At 39.5% G+C, this 22,955-nt stretch overlaps 1 protein-coding gene across 5 annotated transcripts in view; it reads right to left on the bottom strand.

The window, feature by feature from the left end:
• The window catches only part of ARFGEF3 (ARFGEF family member 3), a 124,562-nt gene that overhangs the window by 81,917 nt on the left and 19,690 nt on the right, over positions 1-22,955 (bottom strand). For all 5 annotated transcript variants that reach the window (XM_045572576.1, XM_036413858.2, XM_036413859.2 and 2 more), the window contains exons 3-4: positions 9,521-9,602; positions 5,886-6,017 (exon numbers count right to left, since the gene is read on the bottom strand). In XM_045572576.1, coding sequence (XP_045428532.1) covers positions 5,886-6,017; positions 9,521-9,602 — 214 coding nt within the window. The remainder of the gene's footprint in view (positions 1-5,885; positions 6,018-9,520; positions 9,603-22,955) is intronic.

The following is a 22,955-nucleotide window of genomic DNA, read 5'->3' as shown; positions in this document are numbered from 1 at the left end:
CCCAATACCACACATCCAAAGACAAGATCAACTCCTACGGTTGCCACAAGGCCTCTCCAGAAATATTTAAATGGTTGAAAAAGCTATTCTGCTAACAACAACTGTGTAAGATCCGTCAAGTAACTGAGCCATTCCAACTTCAATTTTCCAATAAAATGAAGGGTATAATGATGTGTGAGGTTACTGCAATTCTAAAGTCCAAATCCATGTTATTCTTTCTCAGTTTTGAACTCACACAGATATTTATCTATAATCACAACTTGAGTTTTTGTTCCTGTTTATCCTGGTGGCCACTGAAAACTACCACATTTGTTTCCTTCTCCTTTCCATTAGTCAATAACTGAAGTAACAAGCAACTAGTAAGCCATATGCCAGATGCTCTGCCAGGCACCAAAAGGATGCAAACAATACTGAGAGCACGTAATTAGTTTTCACTTAGTACCTAGTGAAATTTTGTAGTCATGCCAGAATCAAGAGTTTAGGGCTAACTATTGTAGTTGGAGAGATTATATTGTGACGTTCCCCCTGAATAGGCCACAGTAGTCCACTAGGTCTCAGCTAACCTCACACCTCTCTGAATGCATTAAAATTCTTTTCTGCTGAGAAAAATACAGTAAAAAAAGGACAGGGAGATGGCAGAGGAGATGTGTCAGCTGCCTATTGCTGCGGGAAAATAAAACAGACTGCGATTCTCATGTAATAAGGGATTGTGGCAGACCACCAGTTCTCTCTCAGCACTATCCTATTTTTTTTTAAGAACAGAACTCTGGGCACATGCTGCCCAAAATAAAGACTACACTTCCCAGCCTTCCTTCCAAGTGAGTGTTGCCATATGACCAAGTCTGGCCAATGGGATGTGAGCAGAAATGTCCTGCCTATGCTTCCTTTTGCCAGTTGGCTGGAATGGGGCCATGAATACTGAGGAGGGATTGGGCCTTCATGGACAATGAGGTGGGGAAACAAAGTCCAAGAAACAAACATTTCCGATAATGTGGTTTGGCCACTACTAACCTAAATTTATGCAAAAGAAAAATAAACTTCTGCCTTGTTTCAGAGGAAATAAATCCTAATTAATACAGTAATTCTTCCTTCACTTTCTCCAATCCCAGTCTTCTTGCTTGATTCTTTCTAATACTTTAGGTCTATTTGCTTTAAACATTACCTCTTAAGAATAGACTTCTCTGTTCTTCTCATCTGCCTACCCTCGGACCTTATAATAAATACACTTTTAGTTTTCCTAGATTTTTCATTCATTGTATTTATCACAGTTTATGTGTATTTATGTATTTCATTGATTTCTTTATCACTGGCCTTAAGACAAAGACTCTGTTTTTGTTTCATGCTAGGTTCATTTTCATTGCCAGGGATCATCTGTGCCTAGCACGGAGGAAGCAATAGATATTTGTAGACAACAGGATTGAGAAAATTGGAGGATCTCCTCTGCTCTACTAGGAACCCTAATCCACCCACAGTAAATATACTTGCTTTAAAAAAGAACAGCCTGGCAGTGCCTTCTGCTAGCTTTGCTGAGTACAGGAGTTGACACATGTTAACTCTCCTGGAAATTCTGGAAAGCCACCTTAATGAGCTTTTTAATGACACCACAGTAGAGTGTGGTACTAGTAATTAATGTCTGGAAAGAAATCAATCATTGTCAGAAAAGAAAAACAACAATGTGGGTTGCCATTCCTTACAGGTAGATTTCCAAGATGCTTAAAAAAGGCAAGGGCTTTTGTTGCATGCTATTATTTTTAACTAGTTCAACATTAGAATTGGGAAAAATGTATTTTTTACTTAACCATAGATGGTACACAATACTACGTGAGTTATCTTAGTTTCAGGTGTACAACATAGTGATTAGACATTTTTATACCTTACAAGGTGATCTCCCCACTAATTCTAGTACTCATCTGTCACCCTGTAAACTAATCACCATATTATTGACTATATTCCATTTCACCTTTTTCACCTATTTTTCCACTCCCTTCCCTATGGCAACCTGTGTTTCTATGAGTCTGTTGTGTGTTTTTTTGTTTTTGTTTTGTTTTTTGTTTGTTTATTTTGATTCCATATATAAGTAAAATCATACAGTATTTGTCTTTATCTGTCTGATTTATTTCACTTAGCATAATACACTCTGGGTCCATCCATGTTGTTGCACATGGCAAGAGTTTGTTTTTTTTTCTGGCTGTGTAATATTCTATTGAGTGTATAGAAACCACATCTTGATCCATTCGTCTACCAGTGGACACCTAGGTTGTTTCCGTATCTTGGCTATTGTAACTAATGCTACAGTGAACATAGAAGTGCAGAGATCTTTTCAAATTAGTGTTTTCATTATCTTTGGATAAATACTCAAAAGTGGAATTGCTGGGTCAGATACTAGATCTGTTGGGACTTTCCCCCCATTCTTTTTGAAAAGAAGATGAGATGAGAGCATGCTCTCTGGGAAGGGCAGGCCAGCTTTGTAGATAAGGCAGGTTATGATATGGGATACTGAGAAAGCATGATGAATGTTCTGTTATTGGACATCTTATTTTATGTGCATTTTTGGGTAATAGAAATGAATATTGATGGAAGGCTTTACAGTTTTCAAAGGAGAAATGACATTTATTATGCATCAGAAACTCTGCTAAGTACTTGACATTCATACTAGATCACACACCTAATTAAATGATAGAGCCAGTACTTAAGCTATAATTCAGCCTGAAGTCAAGTCTATGTTCATAAAGAGTGGATTACATTGCCTTCTTACTCTATCGAAAAACATTTTAAAGTTGATTGAATAGAAAAGTTACATCACAGGCTAACAAGGGGCAAAGCTAGAGTGATTTGAAGTGTGTTTTCTGTACCATCCCATGACATTATAACATTCTATGTATTTACTAGTTCAATTAGCTAGATTCAAATATGAAGAAAGAATCGAAGTAATTTTCCCACCTAATTAGTTGATAGGTCTGGTGTGTTGTGTGTGTGTGTGTGTGTGGAGAGAGAGAGGGAGAGAGAGAGAGAGAGAGAGAGAGAGAGAGAGAGAGAGAGAGAGAGAGAAGAATAAAGAAGAAGGAGAAGGACGAGAAGGATGAGAAGGAGAAGAGGGAAGGAGAGGAGGAGATGAGAGGGAGTGGGAGGGAGAGAAAGTGAGATATTAAGATTATAAGTTAGGGGAAGGGAAAGAAAATTTTGACATGTTTTCATATTTTGTACCAAAGCCAACCAGATGCCTACAGAAAATACAAAGGAAAAAAAGCTTACTATCTGTAGAACTGGTAGACCTAAGCTTTAGGGTATCCATGTACAATAGAACTCTGGTCTTACAGTGGAGAGGAGAAAGTGCTTTTAAATTAAATACCAGCTTTGCAGTCCATGCCTTGGTCTGGGAGTAAGAAATGGTCCAAATAGAAGGACCATTTCTGCATCCCTTCTCAATAATATTTTAATGGCAGAGTCTCATATTTTTGCCTCTTAACTCTGGGCATTTGGTCTTCTAGAGTGTCTTAGGGGAGGAATGATCATTGGCAAAGTCTGAGGGTGAAAAATGACTGAATTGTCTTGTCTTCTCATAACAAGGAGGAATCCCTTCTTAGTCTACAGCTAAGTCTATTGATACACGTTAAAGCTTTGCAGCAATCCCTAGTATTAAGGAACAATCCAGTATTTGATGAAAAGTATTTAATTTTGAATGTGCAATTGTTAGAGGTTGGTCTGCCATGATTATAAACACATTATTTGGTTAGTGCACAAGAAACTAAAATAGGTGGTTTTGCTAAGAAAATGGTTCCCCAACAGCCCTCCCTCTTCCTGCTCCGAAAATTGAAAATAATTTTTTCCACTTTGTATACACATTGATAAAATTTGTACTGCTTTTCCCCCCAAGCTTCTCTACCCTTTAGTGTGACTGCATTAGAGATAATAGAAATATATGAAAAAATAAGAAGAAAATGTTGAAAACTGAGAAATGTGATTTTAAGTAGTTTATGCATTACTTTTTGAGATAAAGGTATTTTCACATTATCTATTTTTTCTTTTATGCACCACTATTTCCAAGTGCCATACCACTTGAATATATTTGCGAATAACTCTGTTTTAAAACGTTCCCCCATAGTTTTTGTTAAGCAGAGATGCAGAGGCCTTCTATACAGTACATGCCCTTGACCGGAATCGAACCTGGGACCCTTCAGTCCACAGTCTGACGGTCTTCTGCTGAGCCAAACCGGTTTCGGCTCATTTTAATTTTTAATACATATGTCTGTACTCTACAAAAAGCAATATGCCTGGGAGAATTTCCAGATATTATGAAATCTGTCATGTGTGTCCATCAGTATGACACCAGAGCACAGCCTCCAGTACTTTGAGACTCAATAGTAGATGAAGGACTCAGCAGACTAGAGTTGGAAGTAGTAAAAGCAATTAACAAGGCAGCTGGCCTTGCTTCTTCCCCAATAGTGGCCAAGGGGGTAGTAGAAAAATAAAACAAATCCAGAGGTGGTTGGTTATTCCTCGGTTCCTATGATTGCACAACTGACAAAAAATAGGTCAAAGGACAGGAAAAACCTGTACTATTACATTCTAGAAGCAAAGAGAGTTAAAGACAATCTCCTCAAGGCCATCCAGCTCAAAGATTCCCAGTATTTACTGTGTACAGTACTAAGACCCACCACTAAGATTCTGACTCAGCAGCAGTAGGTAGCAGTAGGTAAAAGTAGGAAGTGTGGTGGTAATATTTAACACTTTGAAAGCACTTGCTTTATGCCAGATACTGCGCTGAATTCTATTACTCTATTTAATCCCCACAACAATCCTATTGTATTTGTAGGTGCTACTATTACCCCCATTTTACAGATGAGAAGATCAAGACAGAGTGGTTAAGGAGTCTGTCCAAGGGAATGAATCTATTAAGAAATGAATGAGGATTCTAACCCAGATAGGCTGGCTTTGGAGTCTGAGCTCTTCATTAATCACTACACTACCCACCAAGAGAGTTAGGGGAAGTCCCAGGGCATTAAGAAACCAAGCTTTTCTTTTCTGAGTAGAGAAACTGAAGCCCAGAGAAGTGAATCTCTTATCTAAGACAAAAAAATCCCTCAGTGCACTTCCAGGAAGAAATCAACCTTTCTATGACACCAGCTATTCTTAAACATTCCTCTAAGGAGAAAATGGGCAGAGACATTATGGAAAGCCAGTCTGCTGGTTCTGGCTGTTACTCTGACCAAGGCACTCTTCTGGGAAAGATTCCCATCCTTCTCCTGCCCAACTCACTCTTCACTCCAGGATATGACATACTGGAGAGTCAGTGTAAGGGGCTCCCAATCATGGTGATTTTCAAATAGAGATGGTGGCTGGAATATGGGAGATTAAGGTCACATAATTTGAACAGGGGAAAAAAAGATGTGATTCTGATATGGTTCCAAATTATGGTCTTCTTCCCCTATACCGACTATTCTAAGACCTTAGTGAACGTTGAAACAGCATTAGAACCCTGATTGTTTTAACATAGACAGGCAGGCAGGATACCCAGAATGATTGGATCTGTCCCAATCTAGAACTGCTCACATACATGATCTCAAAAAAAAAAAAAAAAAGTTAAATACATTTTCTAACATTTGACATGCATGAGTGGGCCAAAAATCTTATAGATGCATCGAAATCATACCTTTTCACTTAGTTGTCTTTTCTGTTTAAGAATCAAGGTTACTCTGGGGGACCATAAGCAAGGATAATTACCATATCTTCCAAGCAAAGGGTGAGCTAGCATGACCAACATGCAGAGGCATTTCCCAGAAAACAATAAGAGCTGTGGAGTTGGGGGAGGTTTTGGTGGGGTGTGTGTGTGTGTCAGAGTTTGTTCCTGTGCCAATAACGCAGGCTTGTAGCCACATCAAACCAACCTTCATCACTTCCACCTGCAGGTCTTCGTGGAGGGAGGGCGTCACTTTTACGGCGTTCAGGATCTGATTGAGCAGCTGCTTCTCATCGGAGTCTGTTTCCATGGATACAAACCTCTCTTCTGACACAAGCTTCTGTAAAGAGGCACAAGGCAGTGATCACAGAGGCTCTCCCCTGCCGCTTACTCTGTTGTAGCTTAGGGCATACAGAGGGTAATTTTTTCTTAGGAGGCATGAAGCTGGAGTCCATTAGGAAAGGACTCCTGCTCTAGATGTCATTGAAAAGAAAACAACACATCAAACTTTTGGTAAACTTTTTGGCAAAGTCTTCTTCTTGTAATTAGATAAGTCATTATATATTATACTAGAGGCCCGGTACATAAAAAATTCATGCACTGGAGGGGAGGTCTCTCAGCCTGGCCTGCCCCCCCTCACAGTCCAGGAGCCCTCAGGTGCAGGAGGCGACCTGGCAATCAGGGGAAGGTGATACCCCATTACACCTCCGGTGCTGCCAGTACTGGCAGCACAAGTCTTGGCCATCCCTGGTTACTTGATCCCTGGGCAGCTGGGCAGCTGGGCAGCTGCCATCCGAGGCTTGCCTGCACCTCGGGCCAGCCATGGGTGGCTGGGGGCTGAGGAGACTGGGGGACTCTGGAGACAGGCACCACATCTTGGGGCTGTGGGTGCTGCCCTCTTTAGGTGTGGGGCAGTCAATTAGCATATTCCCTCCTTATTGGCTGTGGGTGCCTCCATCTTTGCGATGGTGTGAGGGTCAATTAGCATATTCCCTCTTTATTAGATAGGATTTTACCAAGTGAAATTCTAACATGGTGGGCACAAGGTCATTTGGGTGACGGGTAGAGCATGCATGGGCTCAGGCAAATCAACCCTCACAAGAGTTGTGCGCACACACACTCCTGAATGGAGCTTGGTCATGGAAAAGAAGTCCTGTAGACAAGTTCCTTTTCTCAGATGTTTACTTGTTCACTTACTACTGTGAACTATCATTTACCCAGGAATTGCTCATGAATCTACAAAACTTAGTGTATTTTCATTAGAAAATGACTTCTGCAAAAACCTAAACAAAAAGATATTCACTTTCACCAGGTTCCCCAGGAGTCATTATGCTCCACAGGACAGCCCTTTTTACTTTCAGGACAACTCTTGCTTTTCATGAAATTCTTTCTTAGACTGTACCCAAACTCAACTGCCTACAGCTTCTGCTCACTTATCCTACCCCAGATTCACACGGATTAGGCTTCTGAAGTACCTGAAATTAGCTGTGATGTCCATCTAAGTCTTTTCTCTATACTAGCCCTCCTCAGACACCTTCAATGGCATAGTTTCACAGGTGCCCTTTGGCTAAACATGTGGCCTTCAGCGTGAATGCAGGACTTCATGAGTGGTCTGACATGAAAGAGTAGTGCACCCTAAGGTAAACTGTGGACGGTGGATCAATATGGTGTATTAATGTAGGCTCCTCCTTGATTAAAAAAAAAAAATCATGAACCATTTTTTTGAGTGATGTTGACAATGGGGAGACTATGCATGTGTGGGACAGAGCTGCATGGGAATTCCTTGAACCTTCCTCTCAATTTTATTGTAAGTAAAAAACTGCTCTAAAATAATAAAGACTTTTAAAAATTAAAAATAAAAAGATGGCCAAGGAAAGAAATGGGGCCTTTGGTGGCATCACAGAGCTGGTACACCAAACCTAAAATGGCTCATCTATAGAATTCTAGTTATGTAAAATAATTAAATGTGTTTATTGCCTAAACAAACAAATGGTAATTCATAGCTTTAATCACATTCTCAGATCAAATGAGCTATAAGTCATGCCACATTCTGTGTTCACTCACACTTGTGAATGAGAACACCTAATTCTCATTCACAAGGACTGAAAGTGAGCTGTTCTCCCCCCATGGTGTCCCAGGGCAGTGGGTTTGTGAGACCCAGTGAAGGACTTTCTATTAATCTCTGTTCTATCTGTCCTTGGCCACTTCAGTGTAGAGTCGCTACTGTGAAGAGCTTTTGGCTTCTGATTGTCCAGAGCTATGCCTCCCTCTTTTAGCTGAATGCCATGCAGATAGATCAGAACAAGGATGGTGAACCTTCTTCTCAGAACTCTCTGACATTTGTGCCTGTATTCTCTCAAAAGAGATTTTTCACTATTATCTAGTGCATGCAGGGCAGCCCAGAGGTAAAGTTAATATACGAACCTCTTACTAACTACAGTGATAAAGACTGGGAAGGCCAAAAATATTGCCTGAAGTTAATCTGAGGTAACAAGGAATGGTTAAGAGGAAGCTCAATGCCCACCAGGTCACTGATGCTATCATAACTTAGAGTGCTGGAGGGTTAAGAAAATAGTAGCTAAATGGAAAATCTATACAGTAGGTGAGAAAAAGGAACCTCAGTGGCAGGTGAAAACAACCTTCCATTCATTTTTATGGTTGGCCCAATTCCCTGGGAGAAGAGCAACGTTTTTAATAACATTATGGATCATGATTAAAAATGTCTAGTGCTACCATAAAATTAAACATACTTTATCTAATTCGGCGGGGGGGGGGGGGGGGAAGAAAAGGTATCAGGGGCCTCTTTGAACTTAGAGAGCTAACGATGAAATTACACATATGGGTGTGAAAAGACGTCCTACAAATGCTGCTGATCCAAGACCCTGCTGAACAAACCCCCGCAGCTTGAACCCCACAGTGCTTGTCACTTAGAAACCAAACCACTTAAAAAGTCAATGCATTTATCTAGCCATCTCTCTTGTGCTCTTGCAATGGCTCTGTTATGTAATGTGTAAAACACAAATGAACAAATGCTCAGAGAAGGAAATGTTCCCAAACAATCTAACTTTTCCTATTAGACCAAATTTATTTTTTCTTCTCCATCTTACTCTGAAAAACAAAACACATTATCCCACTTGCCAACCTAACTGTAGAGTAGGAAACAAAACAAAATGTGTCAGGTTTGCCATCAATTTTCATCCACAGAACCACAGGCATTGGGTGTATACAAGATTTTTGAGTTGATATGGAACCTGGGTGTCTCTCTTGGGATCCCTTATTCTCCTAAAAGTTGGACCTCACATAAAATATTTCACTTTTGGCCCTACCTGGTTTTACTCAGTGGACAGAGTGTCAGCCTGCAGACTGGATGGTTGTAGGTTCGATTCCAGTCAAGGGCATGTACCTCAGTTGCAGGCTCGATCCCCAACCCCAGTTGGGGTGTGTGTGGGAGGCAACCAATGGATGTGTTCCTCTCATATTGATGTTTCTCTCTTTCTGCCTCTCCTCCTCCCTTCTACTCTAAAAAATTAACAAATAAAAAAATCAATGAAAAACATATCCTCTGGAAAGGATTAACAAAAAATTCACTTTTGTGCGGCTTAGCCAAGTCCTCATAAATCAGTGTGTGAGGCCAAAGGCTCAATAAGATAATGTGGTATTCAAAGAAATGTTGATGAATGTTTTTAAAAATCTTGTTATCCTCTCTGGTTGTTACCTAGTTCAATCAAAATTCTGTCTGGGTCTTTAAACAGCTAGTGTTTAAAATATTAACTGTTTGCTCTTTCCATGCCAAAGCGGCCTGTCAATTTCTGTCGTCCCCAGTGCACTCAGTGCGAGCCATACCTGTATTCCTGCCAAGGCATGTTGGGCCAGCTTCACGTTCTTGGATTCCAAAGCCAACTGGAGAGGCAGGAGGCATTTCTCCCTGGCAAACATATAAATAAGGACATGTGAGCCCCGCAAAGTTGGCAGTCAAGTGTAAGGAGCCTTATGGACAACCCCATCCCTCAAATGCTGCCACACACACACCACAGAAACTATAACCAATCATGAAAATGCACATGGGCTTAAACAAAAAACATAGGAGAAAATCTGTGCAGAAATTATAGCATAGCAGCAGCTTGCCTTCCTAGTATGGCTCCAGGAAGACCAAACACAAGGGCTCTCAAACAACTGTTTTGGTGCATCAGTATTACCTGATGAGGCCCTCACTAGTCCATGAACATGCCTTGCTCTTTCCCAAATTAATAGCACTGCTTGTACCATATACCTGGGATGAACATCCCTAGAAAGCACCATTGATACAGATTCCTATGACTTGCTCATTCCTCTCCCTCACCCAGGAAGTGATTGCACCACCATTACTTGCTTCATCAATATAAATTAAAATTCTATTAATTTGTCAGTTTCTCTCCAAATCAAAGTGCTCAATAATCATTTGTAATTTTTTAAATTTTTTTCTCTTTAGTCTCCAGTAAAAGGTATACATGAATTTTCTGATGGGTTCTTAATAAACACATTTCCAAGACAGAAATACAAATTAATCATCAGTAGCATTGACCAATGAGAAGTACCTGGTGTTATGGAAGAAACAAATAAAATACATGAAGAGCTATACTGGGATATTTTAAAGCTTAAAAAAATAAATAAATAACTGGCCCTAGCTAGGTGCCTCAGTTGGTTGGAGCATTGTCCGGAATACCAAAAAAATTTGTGGATTAGATTCCCAGTCAGGGCACATTCCCAGGTTGCTGGCTCCATTCCCAGTCAGGGCATGCCAGGAACACAACCAATCGATGCTTCTCTCTCACATAGATGTTTCTCTCTCTCTCCCCTTGCCCTCTCTGTAAAAGCAATAAAAATGTATCCGTGGGGGAGGATTAAAAAGAATAAGTAACTGGACACTAAACCATGTCAGCAATAAACCAAAAGGACTACAAAGAGAAACATGTCTGCTGGAAGCATTCATTCTAAATAATTAAACAACAAAAAGAGAATTTTAATCAGCCCGTTATTTCCCCACAGAGTCACACTGGCACAACAAATGAAACACGACTTAATTCTACCAGGTTCTTCTATCCCCACTTACACCAGAGCAGCCCCATTATTATGTTTTCTATTTTCACCATAGACGGAAAGGGTCATTGACGTGACAGCCACAGGGTAAGACCACAGGGTTTCGTCTTTGGAGACATAAGGGCCACTGTTGTTGAACACAATGACCCAGAAGCTAATTATAGCTCTGATTCCTTCCTGTCCACTCTGCAGCTCTGCTGCTTTTCTACAGAATCCTCCGTCAGCAGCTCCATGACACATGCAGTGAGTGTCACAGGCAGTCCCTAACACTAGTCACAAAGACGCAACAAAAACAGGCTCCATCGTGAAGAGCATTCACCCTCCTAATCCTTCTCACCTCTCCCCTCACTAACTGGATGTTACAATACCCCTTTTTATGTGGCGACTGATTAGATGCATGCTTTGACAGATGCATCAGTTACCCAACTATGCTATTTCCAGACGGGTGGCTAAAAATTTTGTCTCTGTTATTGTTATCGTCAGCTTGTAACACTGCCATGTAGTCAATTAAAGCAGAATAGCTGATTTTTCCAATTTTGTTTCTTTTATTTCATCATAACCAGTTCATAAGCTTGGAAAAATTAATTGGAAGGGTGAAGTCGAGTGAGAAGAAGAAATCACGGGCAGATGGAAAACTAACTGAAGAACTACAGAACTTCGTCTGTAAACCCTTAAAACAGTAAAATTTCCATCAGGATTAATTCACTGTGAAATAACTTTCATCTCCAATTGAGAGTCAGACCTGCCAATGAGGGCACAGTGCCAGTGGGCAAGCGCGTAGGTCCAAAGTTCCCCTAGTCTCACAGGGAGCAGGAAAAGTCTATGCTGGGTGGTCATGTGCTGAAAATGCACAAATATCACCTATTACTCACCAAGGGAACCAAAGGAGAGTATAAGCCACATCCAGCAGCAACAAGGACACTCCTGGGAATGCTGACCCTTGGGAAGCAGCATGATGTCTGCATGTAAACAGGTGCTCACCCGTATTGCTCTGCCATCTGCAGGATCAGTCCTTGAAATCCTCATCCCCTCTCTCACCTACTTATTTGCACATCCACGTGATTTACACTGCAGACCTGAGCCGGGTTGTGGACAATCGCCAAGACCACCAGGTTGCACCATGACTCCAGGGGACATCACCGAATTGCTCCCCATGCCAGTCACAGTCAATGGGCAGGACTGGAAGATGTAACTGGTTCAGCTAGGTTCTGGCCGAGTTAAAAGATATCAATGTTTAGTGGCAAGAACAGGGGCTGTGGAATCACACAGACCTGGATTCAAACCCTAAACATGTATATAAGTTGTGTAATCCCAGTCATAGTGTTGAACTCTGTTGGTCTTAGCTTTTCAATCCATAAAAAAGGCATCTTAAGACCAATCCTGCAGAGTTATGGGAAGGAGAACAGATAATATACATCCAAGGTTGGCAAACTTTGCCCAGAAAGAGGCAGATAATATTTTAGGCTTTGCAGTCCATATGGTCTCTGACCTAACTACTCTCCGCTGCCACAGTACAAAAGCAATCAGAGCTGACACATATTATAGATCAATGAAAGTGGCTATGTTTCAACAAAATGTTATTTATAAGAACAGACAACAGACCAGATCTGGGCTACTGGCTTTGCTCAGCCCTGGTACAGACAAGGGTCCAGCAGAGGTGATAACTTTCAGTACAGAAGAAGCAGATCTACTCTTGCCATAGTATTCAGAAAGACTGTGAAAAAGACATGGGGCTAACTGCCTACTTAGTCTACTATAATCTTTTTTTTTTGTTTTGTTTAAGTTCTTTATTGTTTAAAGTATTACATAAGTCTCCTTTCCCCCACCAACCCCCATTAACCTCTCCCTAGCTCAGCACATGCCCTCACCCCCCTACTGTCTGTGTCCATTGGTTATGCTCATATGCATGCATACAAGTCCTTTGGTTGATCTCTTACCATCACCACCCCACCACCCCCACCCCGCCTTCCCCGCCTTCCCTCTTAGATTGGACAGTCTGTTTGATGTTTCTATGACTCTGGCTATTTTTGTTCATCCATTAATGTTGTTTATTATAGTCCACACATGAGTTGAGATAATGTGATGTTTATCTTTATCCAACTGGCTTATTTTGCTTAGCATAACGCTATAGGCTTTCTGAACCTTGTTTTACAGTTCAGAAAATGGTGGTCAGAAAGGTTTCACAGCCTCTCTGATCATGTCAAGGCCACATAGCTAAAATCCGTTAAAAATAATTCAAACCCAAATCCATCTGATACCCAAAACCAAATTCCTTCCAACACTCTTTGGTCTCAAAAGATCAGAGCAAAGCAAGAACATATCTGTTTCTTAAACTTTTTTGGATCATAAACACACAAAAATCTGGCAAAAGACTCTTTTCCTAGGAAATCATTTCAGGGAATTCACAGCTTCCCACCTCAAAATCCTAACTCCACATGGGTCCTATGTTAATATCCCCTGCTCTCATGGTATAGGCCCCTGCCCAAGTTGGCAGAAACTTCAGTGTCTGCCTCAGAAAAGGCTGCCCTGTTCCCTGAGCTTAGGGATCTGGTAGGATGGGCAGTAGCTTCGTGTGAGAGCGCGCGCGCGCGCGTGTGTGTGTGTGTGTGTGTGTGTGTGTGTGTAGGAGGTAAAAGGGATGCTAACTCTCCTCAGGATCCAAGGCCTCTCATCCCCTCAGACCCAGCACTCCCAGATCAGCATCACATGCCTCAGATCCTGACACTGACAGGAAAGGAAAGCTCACAGGGCACAATTGATCTTGCTGCATGCTCTGTGACACCATAAAAATCCTGCTGCCTAAGTTCTTGAAAATGATTATAATAGAAAAGAATAGCAGGGCCTGTTAACTGGGTCTCAGAATGAAATTTATAATGAAGATGCAACGTGGAACACACTCAGTGCCCTTTGCACATATTCTATTAGAATAAACCAGATTTTATCTTTCTAGATGCTGTCTCATTGGGAACAGGGAATACCAAAAATCAATATTCAATTACATTCAGCGATTGTTTCTTATGCACAGGCATGTACAAATCCACTCTTGCCTGATTAAATAAAGGCCGTGGCCCCAGGTTTCATGTCCTGACATGTCATTATGTCTAAAAGCAGAATAATTAGCAGTGCTGCATATGCACCAGGGAGACATCATCCCGAGACCCGGTGTCTGGGCACGTCAAGGAGATGGAGCCCATTTCCTTGACTGCATTATCACGCTTCACAGACCAGCTTTATTGGGATAGACGATAACAATGGACAAAGGGAAATGAAAATAGATGAGCAGGGGACAAGTTAGGATTTATCAAAAATTACCTTTTCAATACGTGCACAAACATGAACCTCAAGTAAAAATCAATGTTAGGTTGATTCCCCTTTGATGCACTTCATAGGAAGGAGCACAAAGTTGCCTTAGATTCCTAAGGTCTGCTTACACTTTCCAATTCTAGGATTCTATAATCTAAGGCTTTTATTCAATAACCAGATTCCTCCACATCATTACTATGATTCTCGTTGAAAACCAGTGGCTTCCATGTGCAAACTACCATGCTACACATGTCCATACTTACTGTTTTATTGAACTATAACTTTTGAAAGTAGAGATTTGTTAACAAAGCAAAGAGATTGCCTGTCCAAGGTCACATGTTTGCAAATGACAGAGATGTGATTTAAACTTAGACCACCTGTCTTCAAAACCCATGGTCTTAGGCCTCTACCACAATATCTACTACCAGCAGACAGCTCCCCCTTACCTCATGTCTCCGGGCCTATGGCACACTGCTTTGAAAAACAGCAATCCCAAGTGAAGTGCAGCATAGTGAGTAGAGACAATAATATTGTAGTAACTATGTAATTATGCCAGATGGGTATATAAATGTCTAACCACTATGTAATACACCTGAAACTACTAAAATATTGTATGTCAACTGTAATTGAAAAAAAAATTTTTTTTAAATAAGAAAATAAAACAGCCATCCAAATGTCCACCAGGTAAAAAGATTGGGTACAGGCAGCAGACAAGTCACGTAAATGATCTTATTTTGAGTGGTCCTTCATGAAGCAATGCATTACACGTGACAGCTGGTATGTAGCTGGGAACCTATAGGCAATTCAGCAGGTGGGAAAATGTGGCTCTGGAGGCAGCTGCTGGGCTCAAGCTACAGCTATCACTTTTTCTAGTAGTCATGACCTTTCCTAATTTGAATACAGAAGGTTTCTGCCCCCTTGTTGTGACACTGCTGATATATTATGCATGCTTCTGAATACTGAAGCTTTAAACAGTTTGTATTAAAATTGATAGATTTTTATTGATTAAGCTTTCCCAGAGCCATTCCAGTGAGGTGCTTGGAACTGAATTGGTCCCTTAGTTGATTTTCTCTGCAGTACAGTTAAAATATTTCCATTTCATTTCTATTTCCATAAAAATATTTTTATCAGTATCAAGTCTTTTTTATTTCATAACAAAGATTAGAGTCATCTTTCAGGAACTGTTTTAGACCCTAGAGATACAGCTGTGAACATAATATCCCTATTCTCCTTCAGGCCTTCAAGATTTCTTTGCAAGCCTGTTGCTGTTGTTAAGTCAAGCAAATGAAATTGGCATATTTGTAGATTGAATCATATCAATTGCTGATATGCAACCCTTTTCAATCTATTAAAAAATAATCCCAAATAATATAATGTAGTTGTGCTCATATTTTCCCTCAAGATATAAACTTTTATTATCTATCATTTTATTATAAAAGGCATGTATATACATAAAAAGTCCAAGCAATACAAAGGGACATACAGCAATGAAAATCAATTAGGGCACTATTTAAGGAAGAACTAGATTGAATGTTAATGATGGGTATTTGCAGACAATGGCATGAGAGAGCTTTTCTTTTTTTATACTTCCCATTTGTATCAATTTTTATATAATAACTCTAGAGAATATCAGCAAAATCTGAAGAAAATATATTTTAAAGCTACAAAGCCATTGGCTCCTCACAAAAACAGTCATCAGTTGTGTTTCCTTCTGCTCAGCTCAAAAAGGTGAATGTATTTGCATGCATACAGACAAAATATTTAATATGACATTCATTTTCTTCCATTTCTTTCTGGTACTTACATTGACAATCCATGTTTTCCTTATAGCTATTATACCTGCTGTTCTTTTCCTTAAAGAAAGCCAACCTTCAATTACATTATGAACCTCACTTTCTAATATATTTATTTTGTAACAAATGGACAATTACTGGTAAGTAAGTTTACCAATCATCTTAAAAAAATTTTTAATACTATTTAGATGCTCTTTTGTATTTAAAAATAAGGTGTGAAAAATAGAAACAAATATAAAAATATTTTGTTACATTATCATAGGAGAATAGTTTTTCTATTTTAAAGTTTTCACCTAATATTCTTGCAATATTAAAAAAATACAAAATGCTATTAGTCAAGAAAACAATTTATAAAGAGTAAAGTTTTAATCATTTGAAAACTTTTTTCCAGATTTACTGAGTTTTAATTGACATTTAGCTTTGTATAAGTTCAAAGTGTACAATGTGATGATTTCATATATGCAATATTGCAAAATGAGCACCATAATAAGCTTAGTCAATATCTATCATCTCACAGTTATGTTTTTCTTATGATGAGAACTTTTAAGATAAACTCTCTTAGTAACTTTCAAACACCCTATCTACCGTATTTTCCGGTGTATAAGACGACTTTTGAAATGAAAAAAAAGTCAACCGAAAATCGGGGGTCGTCTTATACGCCGAATATACCCCGAAAATAGGCCTAAACCTATGTTTTAACTGTAAAATTAGGGGGTCGTCTTATATGCCTGGTTGTTTTTTTTCGGTTGACTTTTTCGTTTCAAAAGTCATCTTATATGCCGGAAAATACGATAAGAGTAATATGCAAATTAACAATCGCTCCGTCACAAAGATGTGGCGCCAAGTCCTCTCACTCTCAGCCTTGCTGAAGTCCCAGTCCCAGTCCCAGGGGGCAGCCTCTGAGAGCAGGGTGACCTGGGAGTGGCCAAGCGGGCCCTACAGACAGCGAGCCTAAGTCATCAGTAGGACATCCCCTGAAGGGTCCCGGATTGAAGAGGGTGCAGGTTGGGCTGAGGGCCCCCACCACCATGCATGAATTTCATGTACTGGGACTCTAATAGAATATAATATTAAGCATAGTCACTAGGTTGTACATCCCCAGAACTTATTTATCTTTGAAAAAAATTAAAGATGGATCCCTTCATCACAAGAAGCAGAAGGGAAAGGCATCTGGGAAAATTAACCAAAGTAATAAAAATTTTTAATCTTTCATCTATCTTACATTCTCCCTAAAACAATGCAGCACATGAAAGTCAGTAGAAAAATCCCCACTTCTCTCAGAATAAATTTGCTTCTGTCTGAATAGCAAACTACAGGTCTATAGATCCCAGAAAATATGAGTCTGTATTCTTCTCTCTTTTATTGACTTTTTATTTATAGCAATAAAACATCAAGCATTAAATTGTCAAATTTAGCCCAAGATATATAAAAGCTAAGCATCAGGCTAGTCTGAATACATGGGAAGGTTCCCTTTAAAGCCTAATCCTTAGTGCTGAGATAAACTGTACTATTCAAGGCTAACCATCATTCATCAGACACATGCTCATGTCCTCTCTACTTACACATCCATCCATCTTTAAAAACACCACCCTTCTTCATGATTCTGCTTGACCCTACTAGCGTTTTTTAGAACCTCTCTTGGTAGGGTTAGAGCCTCTCCACCCCATAACAAAGGATACAGTGGTTAGTTATGCAGATGATTAGGAATATTGATAAATAACTGCGAATGCATATTTACTAACCCTCCCTAGTTCACAATGTCCTTGTGAAATCCTCTACTAAACAAGCAAACTACCCTACTAGTATTATTACAGTGGTATACTAAACTTAAAAACCAAGACCATGCTTTCAAAGGGGAGATCTCCAGGGTTTTATGCCAATTTCTGACCAACTTTGGTAGAATCATAACTGTTAATGAGAAATTTGTTAACATTAGTTTCTTTTTCTTATGGTACATTAATTTGATGGGATTTTAATGGCCCTTAAAATGTTCTTAAAAAACTCTTAATAAAAAATGTTTATATCATAGTAAATGAAATTAACAAGTTACAAAATATTAATACCATGTGACCTAGTTTTCATTGAATACACTCAGAAGAAACCAGATATTAGGATTATCTCCAGGTGATCTGACTTTACAGCCAACTGTTAGGAGTTAAGAGTTCAGACATTAATGAGTTAGTACTGGGCCTTACCCTCTTCAGGTCTCAATCTCCTCATCTACAAAGTAGAAATGTAATGACACCAACCACAAAATTCAAGTAACATGGCATTGTCAATAATTATATTTTCTAAGTTTTTTAATTTTCTACAGAAAGAACATACTCACATCACAATGTAAAAGCATTACTTTGTTCTCAGAGGGTATCATTTGTGTATTCTCTTTTCTCAAGAATGTTTAAAACTTGGATTTTTATATCATAGGCCAAATTATACTTTTTAGATCTCTATCTTACACCACTCACAAAAATTAGCCTGAACTGCTTTAATTTATAAGACTTAAATGTAAGGCCTGACACTATAAAACTCCTGGAAGAAAGCATGGAGAAAGCTCCTTGACATTGAACTTGGTGATGATTTTTTAAATATGACAACAAAGCACAGGCAACAAAAGGAAAAATAAACAAGTTGGGACTGTATCAAACTAAAAAGGGTGGGCAGAATAATCAACAAAATAAAAAAGCAACCTACAGAATGGGAGAAATTATTTTCAAACCTTATATCTGATAGAGGTTAAATCCAAAACTTAGGGTGCCCCCTCCCCAATGTATATAAATACTTTGAATAATTATAAAGGCAGTGTTTATTAAAAATACATTTCATTTTCAAAGCTATATGCCAGCTGTTAAAGTGTGTATACATTTTGGGGGGATATAGAAAGAACACTGTATAGAAAGAACTCATAAAACTCAATTGCAAAAAAAAACCCACAAAAAAACAAAAAACGCAAATAATCTAATAAAAATGGGCAAAAGCCCTGAATAGATATTTTTCCAAAGAAAATATCCAAATGGCCAATGGATACATTAAAAAAAAAAAGTGTGTTCAACATCACTAATTATTGTGAAAATGCAAATAAAAATTACAACAAGATATCACCTCATACCTGGTTGGGTGGCTATTATCAAAATACAAAATGGCAAAGATATAGAGAAGAAGGAACTCGTGTGCATTGTTAGTGGAAATGTAAATTAGCATAGTCATTATGAAAAACAGTATAGAGGTTCCTCAAATAATTAAATATAGGGATCCCATTTATAAAGATCCATGTAGAAAGATCATTCCCCTTAAAAGCAACAAAATCAGTATCAAAAAAAAATCTACATTCCTATGTTTATCACAGCATTATTCATAATAGTCAAGTTATGGAAACAAACTTAGTGCTCATCAGAAGATGGATGGACAAAGAAAATGTGATATCTATCTATCTATCTATCTATCTATCATCTATCTCCCTCCCTGTCTAGTTGATAGGTAGATTTACAATGCAATATTATTCAGCCATCATTTGCAACAACATTGAGGAACCCAGAAAACATTTTGCTAAATGAAATGAGCCAGAGCCAGAAAGAAAAATACTGCATAATCTCACTCATATGTGGAATCTAAAAAAAGTCAAACTAAAGAGAGAGTAGAATAATGTTTGCCAGAGGCTGGTAACTCTTAGTACAACCTTTCGTTATAAGATGAATAAGTCATGGGAATGTATTGTATAGCATGGTGACTACAGTTAATAATACTGTATTGTATACTTAAGATTTGCTAAGGGAATAGATCTTAAGTGTTCTCATCACACATGAAAAAAAATCTAACCGTGTGATGTGATGGGTGTGTTAACTTACTGGTGGAAATCATTTTACAATGTATACATATATCAAATCATCTCACTGTACACCTTAAATATGTGCAATTTTCTTTGTCAATTACACCTCAGTAAGGCTGAGGGAGAGAAGACCCCTGTTTATAGTCAAGTTTCAGTATCTGTCCTCTGTCAAGAGCTTAGCAATTCTTTCTCCAGGGGCATCGAAAATCACTTTCAGGCATCCATGTATAAAGATCACTCCCCTTAAGCAATTCATTTTGGCAGTATGCATCAGATAGACAACAATGATGTAAAATTTTATTTCCCCATAAACAGCAACTTTTCCCAGCAGAAATATATTTATGGTGTTTCAATGACTGAGTATCCCAATAGATTCTGCACTCCAAGCACATTTTAAAAATGTCTTGGGTGAAAGCCAAAAAGGTTGCTTCCTTCCTTATGTGCTGTCTGCTTTCAACATATTACAGAATCTGAATTTCTCTCTGCCAGCCAGAAGAGTCAGCTGAATAAGATCTACATTCATCTGCTACTCAGTCGCCTCAGGTCTGGCACTCTCTGGTGTGAAGAGAAGGCTGCTTCCCAGGAGAAGTTGAGTTTGAAAGGTTGGATTTGTGACTGCGCACTAGTTACCCTTCAGCCTATTTTAAACTGCCTCAGAACCCAGTCACCCTGAAGGCAGTTGTTCTTGTCACAATACATCAGCAACAGGCTGCGTATTCCACTCAAGATAATATCAAATCCATTAAATAAAACGACTTGACACTCCTAAAGGAAACATGGACTGGAAAACAATATGGCCAATGTTTTTTATGCACCAAAGAGAAAAAACAGTTGAGGACTATCCTCTTAGTCACTTGGTGGGATGATTAAAGACTAAAAGATGGTAAAATTTAGACTAAAAGATGGTAAAATTCGGACAGTAAAAGCTGCCTGACAACAATCCAGTTCAGGGCATGAAAACAGGACAGCAAAGGACTAGGAGATCTGACCAAAAGGGCAGATCCACCTCATGAGTGTTATCATAAATCTGCCTGATGTTATTTTCCTCTGCATTCATATCCATCCGAGACACAAAAAGCAAATGCACCCAGCCAGCATAGCTCAGTGGTTGATCATCAGCCTATGAACCAGGAAGTCACAGTTCCATTACAGGTCAAGGCACATGCCCAGGTTGCAGGCTTGATCCCTAATGTGGGACCTGCAGGAGGGAGCCGGCAATCAATGATTCTCTCCCATCATTGATATTTATATCTTTCTCTCCCTTCATATGTCTAATATACTAAGTGTCAAATCATCCAACATGCACTGACGACCAGGGAGCAGATGCTCAACACAGGAGTTGCCATGATGTGCACTGGCCATTTACAGAGACATGACACTACGGGCCTGGTGCCTACAAAGCAACACTCGGCTTCCCCCAAGTGGGACACAGGCCCCACTACCACCCTGGAGCAACACCCCACCAAATTGCAGCCAATGCTGCCAAGACTCCATGGTGCAAAATGTGGCCCACTACCCATCCCAGCCCAAAACAATTGCTGTGGGCACCGGGTAATGACGTCACGTAGCAACATCTGGCTTTCTCTTCCTAGCAACTAGCCTCCTTGCAGTTTCTTCAGTCCAGGAACAGGACTTGCTTTATATCCAGGTGGACACATTTTACACTTAAACCAAATGTCTGTGAAGTGTTTTCCCATGCCTCATCTCATTTGATCATCACAGAAGTCCTGGAGTAGGTAGATAAGAGACTCAGTGGGATCCTATTTTCATTAGCCAGAAAACGGATATTTAAAAAGCTTAGAAACTTGACCCAACTGAAAAAGAAGAAATGATGGACCTAAAAATGACTTCAGGTTTTCTCACTGCACAGAATATAGTCAAACACTGATCCAGTTAAATATTTTACCTTTGTTCTCCATGCCTAATCTACAATAATAATCTGCTTCATGTTGATATTTACTGCTGTGTTGCTCACAATTACCTGAAAGAGAAGTTGGGGTGCTTCCTTGGGCTGGAAAAAGGTTAGCTAAATCAGAAAGCAGGTCTAATTAAGCAAGTTTATCTAAATATATAAAGCTCTTGCTGGTACCAATCGCTAGTACCAATAGGGTATTTCAATCTGTCATTGTCAATTGTGAATTTGGTTGACACTTCTATTATAGAGAAAGGGCAAAGAGGGATATTAAAATATTTCTTCTAATTAATTTCCTCTCAATTTGCACAAATTTGTGCACTGGACCACTAGTATATATGTAAAAGCAAATGCAACACAGCCATTTTGTAATAGGCTTAGTTGTAAATGGCCTGAATCCAGAGACTTCATAAGTTTGCAAAAGTACATGTGTGGGTGACCACAAAAATCAGTGAGAACAAGCTAAGATCCTGGAGGATGATGATGAAAATGTTCACTTGGAAGAAAGGGAAATTTGTCAATAAAGGTATCAAGTATTCAAGCATTTGAGGCACTTTAATTGTAATTCTGCCATAATTATCTTTACTGGTAAAACTCCACTATGTAGATACTTCTAGAGATAAAGAAAATGGTCTCTCTTTCTACAGGGTAAAAGAAAAAAAAAAAGAAAAGGAAAAAAAAGAAAGAAAAACCCACTCTTTTTCTATCCTAATATCCATGGGAGAGATTCTTATACTGTAGAAAATGAAATGGAGCACTGACTATTACCTAAACACTCTTTCGGTTACACAGATGCCTTGTTACCAGGGTGATGCGACACCCTGGTCACATGCAAGTGTTCTTCCCAATGTGTGAGAAGGCACCGGGAACTCTCAGTTCCAGCCTGGGAGGGCAGGGACACACTGTGTGGGATCAAGATGACCAGGAACAAAGAGGCTGAACGACAGAGACTTGGTCTAAGCAACATGGGAAATGAATGTACTCAAGTTCATGGGGGCTTACACATCCCCCTATTCACAGCCACATTAGGTTGCTGTCCTGTCTCTCTGGAGACACAGAGGGACCCAACATCCCTATGCAGGCTGGACTCTACCTAGTCATCCCTAGAAATCCAGAGCCACCCTTGCTGGGTGTCAAGGCGGCTGGACCTGCCCAACTGAAAGCTCAGGGTGCCTGAGCGTGGAGACCACTCTGGATAAGTGTGAAGCAATAGAGAACATCACGGTGTCACAGAAGGCACTGGGTCTATGAAGAGAACTCTGGCCCAACTTAGAGGTCTGTGGTTTCCTTTTGGCCAACAAATAAAGGGTACAGCCCTGGGCATGTAAGTTACTTAGCTCTCTCTGGAGTATAGTTTCTACTCACAAGATA

Source organism: Pipistrellus kuhlii, unplaced genomic scaffold, assembly GCF_014108245.1.
Source record: "Pipistrellus kuhlii isolate mPipKuh1 unplaced genomic scaffold, mPipKuh1.p scaffold_m20_p_5, whole genome shotgun sequence".
Classification (NCBI taxonomy): Eukaryota; Metazoa; Chordata; class Mammalia; order Chiroptera; family Vespertilionidae; genus Pipistrellus; species Pipistrellus kuhlii.
The sequence above is the reverse complement of the archived record's forward strand: the minus strand, read 5'-3'. Positions and strand labels throughout refer to the sequence as shown.